The following is a 14,005-nucleotide window of genomic DNA, read 5'->3' as shown; positions in this document are numbered from 1 at the left end:
CCCCCCCCCCCTTTCCTCCCAAACCACCCCCCCACCCCCCCCTCTCATCCATTTTAGGTATACAATCTAGGTTGCATTAAGCCAGTCAGACAATGTTGTCATTCAACAAAATTACACCAGAAATTCTACTGAGTCCATTCTTTTCTTTCCTTCTCCTTCCATCAACTTAGGTAATGTTTGTCCCCGGTAGGTTTTCGCTATTGTATTTAATGTAAGGCTCCTATACTTGTTCGAATATTTCAATATTATTTCTTAACCTATATGTTATTTTTTCTAATGGAATACATTTATTCATTTAAATTTGGTAGTTTCTTCCTTTTAATTTGGTTATGTATTCCATTAATATTTAAAGACATATAGTTCAGCGTAGCCCTTTTATATTTTGTTTATCTTCTCTTTCCGTTTTTCCATCATTACCTTTCCTCCTTTTCCATTTCTGTTTTCTTATTTTCAACTCTTTATAAGACAACATTCCTACAACATCCAACATTTTCCTTATTCTCCTATTTCTATCTTATTTATCCCCAATCTCCCCTTCACCTCCTGAGTTGTCCTTTATCCCTTGTCGGACAACCACATCTCCCCTCTCCATTTGGATTTGCGAATCCACTCGCAAGCGTCAACTGATTTTGCAGTGACCGCTATTTCCCCCCACCCCGCCTCCCCCAGAAAAGATTTCACTTTTCATATGTCACAAAGGTCACTCTTTTAATTCCCTCCTTATTCTCTCTATTCCATTACCTTCCCTTATTAATTCTTGTCTATACTATCTATATTTTCCTCTAAGTACAGATACATTCACGTATGCTCATTGTCTCTATTCACTCTTATACCTCTTTACCCGCATACATATCAATCGTGATCATTTTCACTCTCATTACCCATCTTCATCCCTCAGTCTATTTTTGTCTTTACCCACATACATATCAATCGTGATCATTTTAACTCTCATTACCCGTCTTCCTCCCTCAGTCTATTTTTGTAATTGTTCTGCAAATTTTCGTGCTTCTTCTGGATCCGAGAATAGTCTGTTTTGTTGTCCTGGAATAAATATTTTCAATACCGCTGGATGCTTTAGTATAAATTTATACCCTTTCTTCCATAAAATCGCCTTTGCTGTATTGAACTCTTTTCTCTTCTTTAGGAGTTCAAAACTTATATCTGGATAAATGAAGATTTTTTGCCCTTTATACTCCAGTGGTTTGTTGCCCTCTCTTACTTTTTCCATTGTCTTCTCCAGTACCTTTTCTCTTGTAGTATATCTTAGGAATTTTACTACAATAGATCTTGGTTTTTGTTGTGGTTGTGGTTTAGAGGCCAATACTCTATGTGCCCTTTCTATTTCCATTTCTTGCTGTAGTTCTGGACATCCTAGGGTCTTAGGGATCCATTCTTTTATAAACTCCCTCATATTCTTGCCTTCTTCATCTTCCTTAAGGCCCACTATCTTTATGTTATTTCTTCTGTTATAATTTTCCATTGTATCTATTTTTTGAGCTAGTAGTTCTTGTGTCTCTTTAGTTTTTTTATTAGATTCCTCCAATTTCTTTTTTAAGTCTTCTACCTCCATTTCTGCTGCTACTGCCCGCTCTTCCATCTTGTCCATTTTCTTTCCCATTTCTGTCAAGGTCATCTCCATTTTATTTATTTTCTCTTCTGTGTTGTTTATTCTTTTTCTTAAATCCTTAAATTCCTGTGTTTGCCATTCTTTAAATGACTCCATGTATCCTTTAATAAGAGCAAGTATATCCTTTACCTTGCCTTACTTTTCTTCTTCTATTTCACCATACTCTTCCTCTTCTTCTTCCTCTGGGTTGACCATCTGTTGTTTCTTTGTTGCCCTTTCCTCCTCTTCTTTCTTGTTTCTATTGTCTTCTGTGGTCTCTTCTTGCTGCAGGTGTTCTGCAGCTGTCGTTGCCGGCTGTGGAGATCGACTCCCCAGCTGGTCTCCCCTCCCGTCGGTGTGTTTTTTTTCATTCGCATCGCGCATGCGCAAAGAATCGCGCATGCGCGGTTGCGCACTTTTACTCGGCTCTGCGAGCCATTTTTGTAGTCCATTATTTACCGACCTGAGGGAGCGGGTTTCTCTCTCCGCAGCGGGCCTCTTCGGACAGGTAAGGCCTTCACCTTTTTCCTCCTTTGTCTTCTCTTCCTCTCTTCTTACCGTTGCTTTCGATTTTTCTTTTTTTGTCGCCATCTTCTTTCCACCTTTATACTCACTTTTCTGTAACTTTTATTTCTGTGCCTTTGTGTTTTCCTTTGTTTTTCCCGACTTTTCTGGAGAGGGCTGGAGTTCACCGTCCGGCCACTACTCCATCACGTGACTCCCCCAAAAGTGGTGTCTTCATGTCCTGCATTATTTGATTCTTCTCCCCACACTCGTTTAGTTATCTGTTTATTTCTTATTATTGCCCTGCCTTCTGGGTGAGTTGACTTGCCTTGGATAGTACACAAAATGAAGCTTTTAACTGTAGTTTAGTAGGTGTGGTAATAATTCAATTTGGGAATCCGGCTTGTTTTAAATTTTCCCCCATGGAAGGAAATAGCAGTTGAATTCTTTACCATGTTAACATTTTGGTGAGAGCACCACCCCCGTGTTCAAACCCCTGCCTCTGTGGCCTCCTCCAGTCCCACCATCTCTGCCCTCGATTCTGGCCTCTCCATCTCCTCCACATTTGTGCTTTCTATTCCACCTGCTCCCTTTCTCACCATCCGAGCACTGGCGTTGCTAGCGGGGACGTGGACCACACAGGGTGGCGCCATCGGGGGCGGGGGGTAGGGGTGACACCAAAATGACTGTCTATAATATTTTTGTGCAGTGTTTCAGCAGAAGTTTATTATTTTTAATAAAAACATCCCTGTAGTTAGTTATAACAACAAAAACATTTTCTGTAAGCCCCTCTTGCATGTATCAATATACCTATAAGGCTAAAACTCGATGCTCATTTACTTTTTGAGCCATCTAATGCACTCCGGTCAGAGCTATCGTTATTACCCAATGACGATGATGCTTTGAATCACATGGTTTCGACTGCACACGCCATCAGCAAGCGCTGTTGTTTTCATTGCTACTGTGTGTATGATGTAATTTAAAGGTGTAATTTAAATTTTGCCAGTTGTTTATCTCACTACTATTTCCATTACATTCAGTGATATTTGGGAATTACAAGTAACATTAGTACAAAAGAATATTACGAAGGATTCTGTTTGGTCTGATACGGGAGGAGGTCTATGGGGTAGGGGCATGACATGAGTTACCGCACTGGATGACACCAACCCTAGTAACACCACTGATCCGATGGTTCTTAAAATAATCTTTAATACCTGTCCTTTCTAGACCAGCTAATGTCCTGCAAGGGGAAAGTGCAAAGTGCTATGGGAATGTAGATCAGCTGGCTCCTGTTTCTCCATGCGTGGGTTTGCCAGTCTTTTACGTTGCCGGTCTACTTGTGTTTTGCAGGTTATTTTTCATCAGTGTCGAAAATCAGCAAAATTCTCGACCACACTCCTTCTTCGGTAACCTCGACACCCAAAACGCCCAGGATGGATTTCGCACGCATGACGGGGAAGACTAAAAAGGACAAGAAAGGTCAGTTTGCCTCCTCGTCACGGAAATCCGTGGTACAGTGAGCCGGGTACCTAATCCAGGAAGCTGGAGTCCGGACGCGAGGCGAGATCCCAGCTGGGAAACCTGAAGTCTAGTTCATGAAGTAAATCTGCCATAAAATGTTCGCAGTGTTAGCGAGACTCTTGTCGCATTTCAGAAAGATTCAAGTGGACGGCAAGGTTGGCGCGACGCTGTTACAGTTCAGATCCCGCGCTGTCTGGAAGGAATTTGTTTCTTCTCCCCGTGTCTGCGTGGGTTTCCTCCGGCCGGTTTCTTCCCACTTTTCAAAGACACACAACCCCTCCTCCCCTCCACCGTATGTCATTTAGGTCGCTGAATTCAGCCCTGCCCTCTCATGAGTGATGTCTTCTTAGTGGTCACCAAGGCTAGGAGCTTCTGACAGCGATGCGGAGTTCTTTGCCTGCATGGTCACTGCTGTGGCAAATGGCGGTGTCCATGTCATACAGAAGTTGTGGTTGCCAAGGTGATGGGGAGAAGCCCCCCCTCCCTTCTTTGAGGTGCTGGACTTATTTGTGTCCCGCTGAGAGAAGCCTGAGAAGAAAGGAAGGGAGCAAAGCGCCAGGTTACTGATCACTTTCAATTTTAAATTTAGACACACAGCATGGTAACAGGCCATTTCGGCCCATCAGTCCGTGCCACCCAATTGACCTACACCCCCCGCCCCGGGTACGTTTTGAGCGATGGAGGGAATAAAAAGGAGCCCCTGGGGAAAGCCCATGCAGATACAGGAAGAACGTGCAAACTCCTTACAGATAGCGCCAGATGCGAACCCCAGTCCCACTTGCTGGCGCTGTAAAGGTGTGGCGTTAACTGCCAAGCCAACAGTGTTGCTCTGGGGGTATCTGTACCTCCCTTGCCCTCAGCTTGTTTCTATTGCTGCTTCTCTCCTCAGCCTTGAGAAGGAAGTCTCTGTCGGTGGGGAGTCTGGACCGAGAGGGCTTGAAGATCGAGATCGGTGACCAAGTCCTGGTGGCTGGGCAGAAACCAGGGGTCATTCGGTATTATGGGAAAACGGACTTTGCCCCAGGTATGTGGTCACCCTCCCTAATCTCACCATTCACCCTTCTCCCTGGAGAATCTCGATGACAAAAATTCATTTAACGACCTCTTCCTTTGGCTCTAATTTAAATTCCCTTTTCCTCGGATCCTAAGGTATGTATGAAATGCCGTGGGATCTCTTTCATCCTACTTGTCCAGGTCCGTTCATGGTTCTGTAAGAAGCCGGCGCAGGTGAGAGAGGCCAAACTGTTCAATAGTTCCTCATTACCATGTTCCAAATTTCTTCAGCATTGAGCGTGAAGGGGCCTATATTGAGCAAGAAGAAACCAAAGCAGGTGCTTTGCCTCTGGTACACGATGATGGCTTCATTATAGCAACCTGAACATTGTAACATTTCCCAAGGTGCTTTAATGGATTGACATAGAAACAAAAGTAGACCATTCAGCCCATCAAATCTGTCCTGCCGTTCAATCATGAGCGAATCCATTTTCCCACAGAGCCCCACTGCCCAGCCTCCTCCCCATGACCCTTGATGCCCTGGCTTATCAAGAACTTATCCATCTCTGCCTTAAATATGCCCAATGACCTGGCTTCCACAACCATGTGTGGCGATACAGTCCATAGATTCACCGCCCCTTAGCTAAAGAAGATCCTCTGCACTCTGTTCCAAGTGGACGCCCTTCAATCCTGAAGTTGTGCCTGCTTGTTCTAGACTTTACCACCACGGGAAAACATTGTCCACACCTTTCAAAATGTTTTAATGAGATTCCCCCCCGTCTCCTAAATTCCAACGAGTACAGGCCAAGAGTTCCTCATGGTCACCTTTCCAATTCCTGGAATCATCCTTGTGAACCTACTCTCCACCCTCTCTTACATCAGCTCATCCTTTCTTAAATGAGGAGCCCAAAACTGCTCACAATACTCCAAGTGGGATCTCACCAGGGCCTTATAAAGCCTCAACATCACATCCCTGCTCTTATATTCTATTCCTTTTGAAATGAACGCCAGCATCGCATTTGCCTTCTTCACCACCAGCTCAGCATGCAAGTTTATCTTCAGGTTATCCTGCACGAGAACTCCCAGGTCCCTTTGCATCTGAGAGTTTTCGATTTTTCTCCCCTTAGAAAATGGTCATCAGGCTGACCAAAAAACATGGTCAAAGTGGGTATGGCTTTGGGGAGTATCTGAAACCAGGAGAGAGAGTCCTAGAGTAGGAATTCCACCAGCTTAAAAATATCTTAACAAATTGTAGACAGGTACAATGAACAGTAAGTTCGGACTTGCTAATGGTGGAAGGGGTTGTGCTCAGGACTGAGAAGGGAAGATGCAGGGGAGAACAGAGATCCTGAGGTCTCGGTTGAGGTGATGGAGGTGAGGAGAGCTTTGGGCCGGTTCAAATCACCGCAAGAACAGCAAACTCCCCCTTTTTCCACAGACTCCCCTTATTCAGCACAGCGACGTCAAAGTGCTGGGGATCAGGGCGGGGGGTGGGGGGGGTGGTGGAGGCGGGTGCTTCCCCTGAGCTGCATCTCTCAAGTGAATCCCACTGACTTGGCACTGTTTATCTGTTGACCTCTCAGGCTACTGGTACGGGATAGAGTTGGACAAGGCAACCGGGAAACACGACGGTTCAGTGTTCGGAGTTCGATATTATACTTGCTTGCCAAAGTACGGAGTGTTTGCTCCTCCTTCCAGAGTGCAAAGGTAATCTTCAGTCTCCAGTTGTCCGCTGGGACCTTTGAGGAGACGGTTGTGGGTTCAGGAAGATGGAGACCCATCTAGAGACCACCCTGAGAAAAAAATGGCTGTGCTGTGGCAACAACCGCGCTGCCACTGGTGCAGACCCGAGGGTAGCGAGGAGCGGAGCCATGATGCTTCTCTGCAGGGTCCGACCACTGACTGTTCCATAAAGGCTTTAAAGGGTCTGTTAAAAGAGCTGATGGTGGTTTATTTTAAAATCCTGCGACCGCAGAGTCTGGGCCTGTGTTTGGCAGCGGCCTTGAGGGGTTGCAGACTCCGGCGAAGCAGAGGACTGGCGCAGGGCACCAGAAAATGGGGAGACCCCCCCCCCACCCTGTTTGAGAAGGAGAAGCAGAGGAAAGGAACGGTGACCACAGCAGCGGACCAGCCATTGTCTCTGAGGCTGAAGGACACACTGGCGGTGGGCTGTGGGCAACTCGAGGCGGGGAACCCATGCGGGCTGCGGGTGACTGGAGACTGGCTGAAGGGGTACCAGGTATCGGAACTGGGAGGCGAGCAGGCGCTGAGAGCGCTCAAGGCTTCCTGACCGCGTCGGAGGTTCGGATCTGGAGCTCAGGCTGCTGACGGTTATGGTTGCGGGAGCGCTGGAGGTGAATCCATTGGGGACTCGGTGACTCTGGTGGGGGGGGGGAGAGACTCTGCTTCTCTTTCTCTGACTCTCAGGGGCCTCAGGCAATTTCTGATGATGGTGATCTATTTATTTATTTATAGTCTGTCTTAAGGGAATTTTGTGTAACATTACATCCATATTATATGACAGTTTAAAAAAAAAAGTGCCACTGTGTACATGCTGATTTTTGGATTGAGCTAGCCACATCTGCTGTAAGTGGACGCAAATGTTCATGGGCATTCCCTCCTGTGCCTAGTGCCTCCTCCAGGATCTGAACACAGAGATCATCACCAGCTCTAGGTTCCTGTCATCTCCAATGCTCCTCAGTTCAGAGGAGAAAATGTTCCAGGTTAGTGAGACATGATGGAACATTGTCGACCCGAACGTTAACAGTTTCCCTCTCCGCAGGCATTCCCTGACCTGTGGGGCATCTTCAATGTTTCCAAGAGTATTGCCTTTTGGTGTGGGGTATACAGAGCCGTTGTCATACCCACACTCCTGTTCGGCTCCGAATCATGGGTCCTCTACCGGCATCACCTACGGCTCCTAGAACGCTTCCACCCTCGTTGTCTCCGCTCCATCCTCAACATTCATTGGAGCGACTTCATCACCAACATCGAAGTACTCGAGATGGCAGAGGCCGACAGCATCGAATCCACGCTGCTGAAGATCCAACTGCGCTGGGTAGGTCACGTCTCCAGAATGGAGGACCATCGCCTTCCCAAGATCGTGTTATATGGCGAGCTCTCCACTGGCCACCGAGACAGAGGTGCACCAAAGAAGAGGTACAAGGACTGCCTAAAGAAATCTCTTGGTGCCTGCCACATTGACCACCGCCAGTGGGCTGATCTTGCCTCAAACCGTGCATCTTGGCGCCTCACAGTTCAGCGGGCAGCAACCTCCTTTGAAGAAGACCGCAGAGCCCACCTCACTGACAAAAGACAATGAAGGAAAAACCCAACACCCAACCCCAACCAACCAATTTTCCCTTGCTGTGTCTGCCTGTCCCGCATCGGACTTGTCAGCCACAAACGAGCCTGCAGCCGACATGGACATTACCCCTCCATAAATCTTCGTCCGCGAAGCCAAGCCAAAGAAGAAGAAAGAAAGAAGAAGAAGAATCCCTCAAAAATAAATCAACACTCTGTGCGTGATCTGGCAGGGACTGGCTGAGTAACCATTCCCAGCAAATGACTGATTACACTGGACAACGAAGATTTTGTTTCCTGAACATTTTTGGGTGTATTTTATGGATTTTGGGCAGCTGGTCAAGAAAATCACCTTAAAATTTTCTATCACATACATTAAAAAAAAAGATATAACCTATTTTTGTGATTTCTTGTCCTTTTTTAAGTCTACTAGCATATTGCCCATAAAGTAAGCTGTTTTGGTCCAAGCAGGAAGCCTGGGCCTGCACTCAGTGCAGGTGCTTTGCAAACGTTGTCTTAGGCCTGGGCATGCTTAATCAGGATATGTGCAGACAGGCTCTAAAAACAGCTTAGGTATACAGCAACTACAGAGCACCAAACTACACCCAGCTGATTGACAACAAGCTTCAAGCAGAGAAAACCGTGAAGTGCAACATGTCGTTGAAAATTCATTTTCTGCATTCGCACTTGGACGTCTTCTTGATGCCATTAGTGACGAACATGGTGAAAGGTTTCGCCAGACCGATGCGACCGTGGAAAAGCGGTATCGGGCCATTTGAATCCATCGATGCTGGCCGGCTATTGTTGGACACTGACACAAGAGGCATCAGAAACAAAAATCAGCGGCAAAACATTTTTTAGGCCAGTTGAACTCACGCAATGTGTCAGCGTCATTATGCGATTAAACATGGTAAAAGTTCATGTTTCTCCAACTTCCTACATGATACAGAAAATCCGAACTTATCTTTGTGTTCAGCTTGAAGTTGTTTATCATTTTTTTTCAGGAAACAAACCGTTTTAAAAAAAATTTGTTGTCCACTGTAATCCAGCATCTGTAGTTCAGAAATCGTGCCGTTTCACTTGTTCATTCACAACGTAAGCCTGACATCTAGATTTTAAACTAAGAAGTCAGCATTTCTTTTCTCTTTCTCCTCAGGATTGGAGGTCCCAAAACTCCCACGGGTGACGGAAACATCAGTAAAAAAATTCACCAAGTAACAAGTAAGTTTAGATCGCTTTAGTTGACTCGGTGGTTTGAAATCGATGGTCCAGAAACGAAGGGTTCTTTAGTCCATTGTCCTTGCTCACTGTGAGAGGGAGACCAATTAATCGACTCATTCTTTTCCCACTACCCCCCCCACCCTATATTTTAATGAGTGGGGAAGGGTTCAATGCTTCCAAGACCCTTTGGGGTGGCACAAAGTACAAAGGGGTGAACGTAGTCTTTGAATCAGGATATCTCGTCGTTAACCTGTGTCATGAAATTCGTTGTTTTGCGGCAGCATTACTGAGGCAAAGTTTCTGTAAATTACATGTTTAAAATATAAGTAAATTAATGTGAGAAGAGTGGGGCGGTATCTATGGGTTCATTGTCCATTCAGAGATCTGGCAGCGGAGGGGAAGAAGCTGCCCTTGCGCCGCTGCTTGTCTTCAGGCCCCTGGACATCCTCCCTGAATGGTAGCAATGAGAAGAGGGCACGGCCTGGGTAGTGGGAGATCCTTGAGGCTAGAGGCTGCTTTAGTGAGAGACAACCACCTCCTGACCTCGATGGAGCGAAGACTGATGCCTGCGCTGGTGTTGGTTGTGTGTGTTGGTCAATCATTACCCCTCTCCTCTGGTCAAGCCCGGGGAGGCGCTTATTTGTAGCCGCAAAATGCGTAACATGGCAACATTTGTTCATTGATCTTTGCCTTTGAAGTTCAGCTCGATTAAAATGAGACGCAGAATTCAAGGGAGCAGTGGTTCAACATCTTGCATTTATACATCGAGGCAGAGTGACGCTTTGTCCCGATGGTAGCACATTGTGGGTGCAGAGAATTTGAGATTGTGTTCTGGGGTTGCGGTGATTGACTGATCATGTAAAAGCTCTGAACAAGGCATCTCCTCGCTATTAGGGCACTCAGATTTCAGAGTACATTTATCATATCACATACTTGCGGGTGAGGCAAAATTAGCACTAATTGATGGCGTGAAACAAACTGTACACAACATACACCTGTAAAGAAACGTCAACAAACTGCAATACAGAGGGAAAACGAGGGGGGGGGAGGTTGGAATAAGCGAGGAGAGTGTTGAAATCGGCGGTGGTTAATGTCTCGGCAGCAGGTAGGAATAAAACGATCCAGAGCAGGGCCACAATTAGCGTAGTGGTGAACGCAATGTCTTTATAGTGCCAGTGATCGGGACTGGGGTTCGAATCTGGAAGGAGTTTGTATGGATCTCCCAATGTCTCCTCTGGGGGCTCCAGTTTCCTCACACTTCAAAAGGTTGTAGGTCATTTGGGTGGCATGGGATTGTGGGCAGAAATGGCCTAAAATTAAATTTAAAAATAATAATGAGCAAAGAATGAGTCCCTGGTTGAGTTTGTCGTTGAGTAGTCTGATGGTGGAGGGGGAGCAGCTCTTCCTGAACCTGGTGGGTGCGAGTCTTGTGGCTCCGAGACCTCTTTCCTGATGGCAGCAGCGAGAACAGAGCGTGTGCTAGGTGATGTGGATCCTTGATGATTGTTGCTGCCCTCCGACAGTAGCGTTCCCTGTAGATGCTGTCGATGGTGGGGGAGGGTTTTACTTGTGATGTCCTGGGCTGTGTCCACTACCTTTTGCAGGGGTTTAAGCTCTGTGGTATTGGTGTCCTCAGACCAGACCATGCTGCAACCGGTCAGTACGCTTTCCACCACACATCTGTTGAAACTTGCCCGGGTTTTTGATGTCATACCAAATCTCCGCAAACTGAATGTCTTGGAGTTCTGGAATTGCACTCAATTGCGGGGTGTAGCCTTTGGTGAGCTTTTCCTCCTGCTTTGTTCCTGCAGTGACTCAACCGAAGCGGAACTTGGCAGCTGTGAGGACTCCCAAAGATATTGCGTCAGAGAGTTCCATATCCAGGTAACAACATCTCCTGGGTGCATTTTATAATGGAGAGATGAACCTGCCTTGTTTCCTTCTCCACCCCCCACCCTGGCTTCAACAGGAGGCAGGTGCACATTAGTGGAAAGAACTGCTGGTCCCCAGTCTGGACGATTTCCCCAACTCTCCTTCCCTCTCTCAGCCTCTCCCCCTCGTATACATCTCCAATCCTTTCTCTCTCCGTGGTCTCCCCTCACCTTCCCCCGCCTCACCCACTCTCCTTGAGATCTTCTTTATGGGGATATACGGTGAAAATGAGATGGTCCAGTCCAGGGAACTGGAAGTTGTCAAAATGGTGGAGGGTGTATTAGGTGTCCCTGATGTTGGTGGGAAGGGAGTGGACCAGAGGGGATGATATGGAGTTGAGGGATGATGGATAGGGCAGGAGCACGTGGAGACAATGGGTCTATCAGGGCAGTTGGGTCTGTGCAGGGTTAGGGAAACATTGAGGTTGGATTCAGTGGAAGGGAGATGCTTGGAAGCGATGGGGTCAGTGATGATGTATAAGATGGTGGTCTGATGTTTTTTGGTGGGGTCCTGTTCAAGAGGTAAGAGGGCTGAGATCTGTTGTCTGGCCTCATCAAGGTCAGTGTGCCAGACCACCACATCTCCATCTTTGTCTGCAGGTTGGATAGTGAGGTTGGCATTTGTGCGGAGAGAGTGGAGGGCAGGGCGTATCGAAGGGGGAGATTGGAATAAGCGAGGAGAGTGTTGAAATTGAGACGGTTAATGTTAGGAATAAAAAGATCCAGAGCAGGTCGAAAGCCAGAACTGGTCCAAGAGGAAGAAGACAGCTTAAAGCAGGAGAAGGGTCACTCAGAGGGGGATGGAATCCTTGTTGAAGAAGTAGTCACGGAAACAGCGGAAGAAGAGTGGGGCATCATGGCAAGGGTGGAACCCGTTGAGGTGAAGGTAAAGGGGCACGGAATTTGTTGACTTTCCACAACAAATTTCAAGGGCTAATGACAACTGGAACATTTGAATTGAATGCATCTTTCTCGGTTGTTACGCAGGATAGTTAAGAAGGCCGATGGGACGCTGGGCTTCATTAATAGGGGGATGAGTTCAAGAGTCATGTTGCAGCTCTACAAATCTCTGGTGAGACCACACTTGGAATATTGTGTTCGGTTCTGGTCACCTCACTATAGGAAGGATATGGGAGCTATGGAGAGGGGGCAGAGGGAGATTTACCTGGATGTTGCCTGGATTGGAAAACAAGTTTTAGGAGGCAAGCTTTGAGAGTTGGGACTTTTCTCTTTGGAGAGTAGAAGGATGAGAGGAGACAAAGATTCTGAGAGGTTTAGATAGGGTGGACGGCCAGTACCTGTTTCCCAGGGTAGGAGCAGCAAACACCAGTCTGTACAAAGTTAGGGGAGACATCAGGGGTATGTTTTTTTTTAAAAAAAACACAGTAAGATGTCGGTGTCTGGAATGCCTTGGCAGGGATGGTGCCAGAGGCTGGAACAATGGGGGCATTTAAGAGACTCTTAAGACAGGCACGTGGATAAAAGAAAAATAGAGGGTTGCGAGGTGGGAAGGGCTTGGTTTTTCTTTTTGGTGGGAACATAGGTCAGCACATCACCGAGGGGCGCAGGTCCGCCACCGCGCTGTGCTGTTTGATGAATGCTCATTGAAACACCCATTACTCGGTCAAAGACCATTCCCGGTGACATGGATGCGTCACAGTGGGTCAGCCGAGCACCCCCTGATCGCGTGGTTCTCTCGCCCTCCCCTTCCTGTCTCAATTCCTCCATCTCTCTCTCTCTCTCTTCTCATTTCAGGTTGCTCTTTTGCTGTTGGTTCCCTTGGATGCTGAGGGCAGAAATGCAGTCGTAGGGGGGGGGGGGGGTGGAGAAAAACAAAAGCTTCTGCACCTTGCTCCTCAGGCTCTGCTCTTCCTTCTCAACTCTTCTTCTTTATTGTGCTTTGGAGACAGACACGCTGATACCAGTCCTAGATATTAGTTCACCCAGATTCAAACATAGTTGACTCTTGTGCCTTGACTGCATTTGTAGTCACACATGTGAAATCCCTGCATTTTATGGTAGTTTCAATAGAAGAAATATCTGCTCATTTGATACAGTGACTGAAAGATAAATATATATATATAATATTCACAGACATGGACACTGATTTGTGGTTCCTGTTTAATGTTCGACTGGAAAATTACTGATGGTGCATTGACTGTCTCGATTACGGTGTGTACCGTAAAAAAAAAAACCCCAGAATATATTCACTCCCTCTATTTTGCATTTAAGTTTAGAGCTCATTAATTGCTTCATTTCTGTAAGAGTGTAAAGAGATGGTTATTTGAGATTTTTTAAGGCTCGCAAGGGTGATGACTTTACTGAGTGATTCACTTTATTGCCAGATGGGATTGAATAGATTAAAAAGATGTTTATTATGTTAAAAAAAGTAAAAAATAAAAGTTAGGAAAAGTTTGTATGGACTGTTGTTTAATTATTATTCGAGTTGGCATATTTTCCTATTTCCTTTCTCAATAACGGAATGTTTTAAAGGATCTGCAGATGCTGAAATCTAGAATAAAAATCACGGGCCATGCAGAGAGTTAACATTTCCCGTAGGAGGAACTCCGACTCCACCTGCGGACTCTGCTGCTGGACCCAGAGTGCGGTTCCCGTTTCTTATTTCAAGGGCGTAGAATCCACGGCGAACCTCGCCAGGGAGGCGTCGCAGCCAGCTTCCTGCTGCCTCTTCGGCCCTCTCTTGCAAGAGAGGCTGCCGACGATGGTGGTAAAAAGAAAATGCAGAGATGCCGGGGGAACTCAGCCGCTCTCGCACCGCCCATAGGAGGTAAAGACGTATCACCGACATTTTGGGCCTGAACAAGGTTTGAACATTGGTGATGTATCTTTACCTCTTATGGACGCTGTGAGACTGGCTGAATTCCACCAGCATTTCTATGTTTTCACTAACTTCTGGTTCAACCTG

General features: G+C 46.5%; 1 protein-coding gene across 1 annotated transcript in view; it reads left to right on the top strand.

Annotated features, from left to right (window-relative positions):
* The window catches only part of clip3 (CAP-GLY domain containing linker protein 3), a 47,313-nt gene extending 33,819 nt beyond the window's left edge, over positions 1 to 13,494 (top strand). The window contains exons 9-14 of the mRNA XM_069907428.1: positions 3,461 to 3,589; positions 4,521 to 4,655; positions 6,208 to 6,331; positions 9,084 to 9,148; positions 10,960 to 11,032; positions 12,835 to 13,494. Of these exons, the coding sequence (XP_069763529.1) occupies positions 3,461 to 3,589; positions 4,521 to 4,655; positions 6,208 to 6,331; positions 9,084 to 9,148; positions 10,960 to 11,032; positions 12,835 to 12,889 (581 nt within the window). The 3' untranslated portion in view covers positions 12,890 to 13,494. The remainder of the gene's footprint in view (positions 1 to 3,460; positions 3,590 to 4,520; positions 4,656 to 6,207; positions 6,332 to 9,083; positions 9,149 to 10,959; positions 11,033 to 12,834) is intronic.
* The last annotated feature ends 511 nt before the right edge of the window (positions 13,495 to 14,005 follow it).

This window comes from Narcine bancroftii, chromosome 13 (assembly GCF_036971445.1).
Source record: "Narcine bancroftii isolate sNarBan1 chromosome 13, sNarBan1.hap1, whole genome shotgun sequence".
NCBI lineage: Eukaryota > Metazoa > Chordata > Chondrichthyes > Torpediniformes > Narcinidae > Narcine > Narcine bancroftii.
The sequence above is the reverse complement of the archived record's forward strand: the minus strand, read 5'-3'. Positions and strand labels throughout refer to the sequence as shown.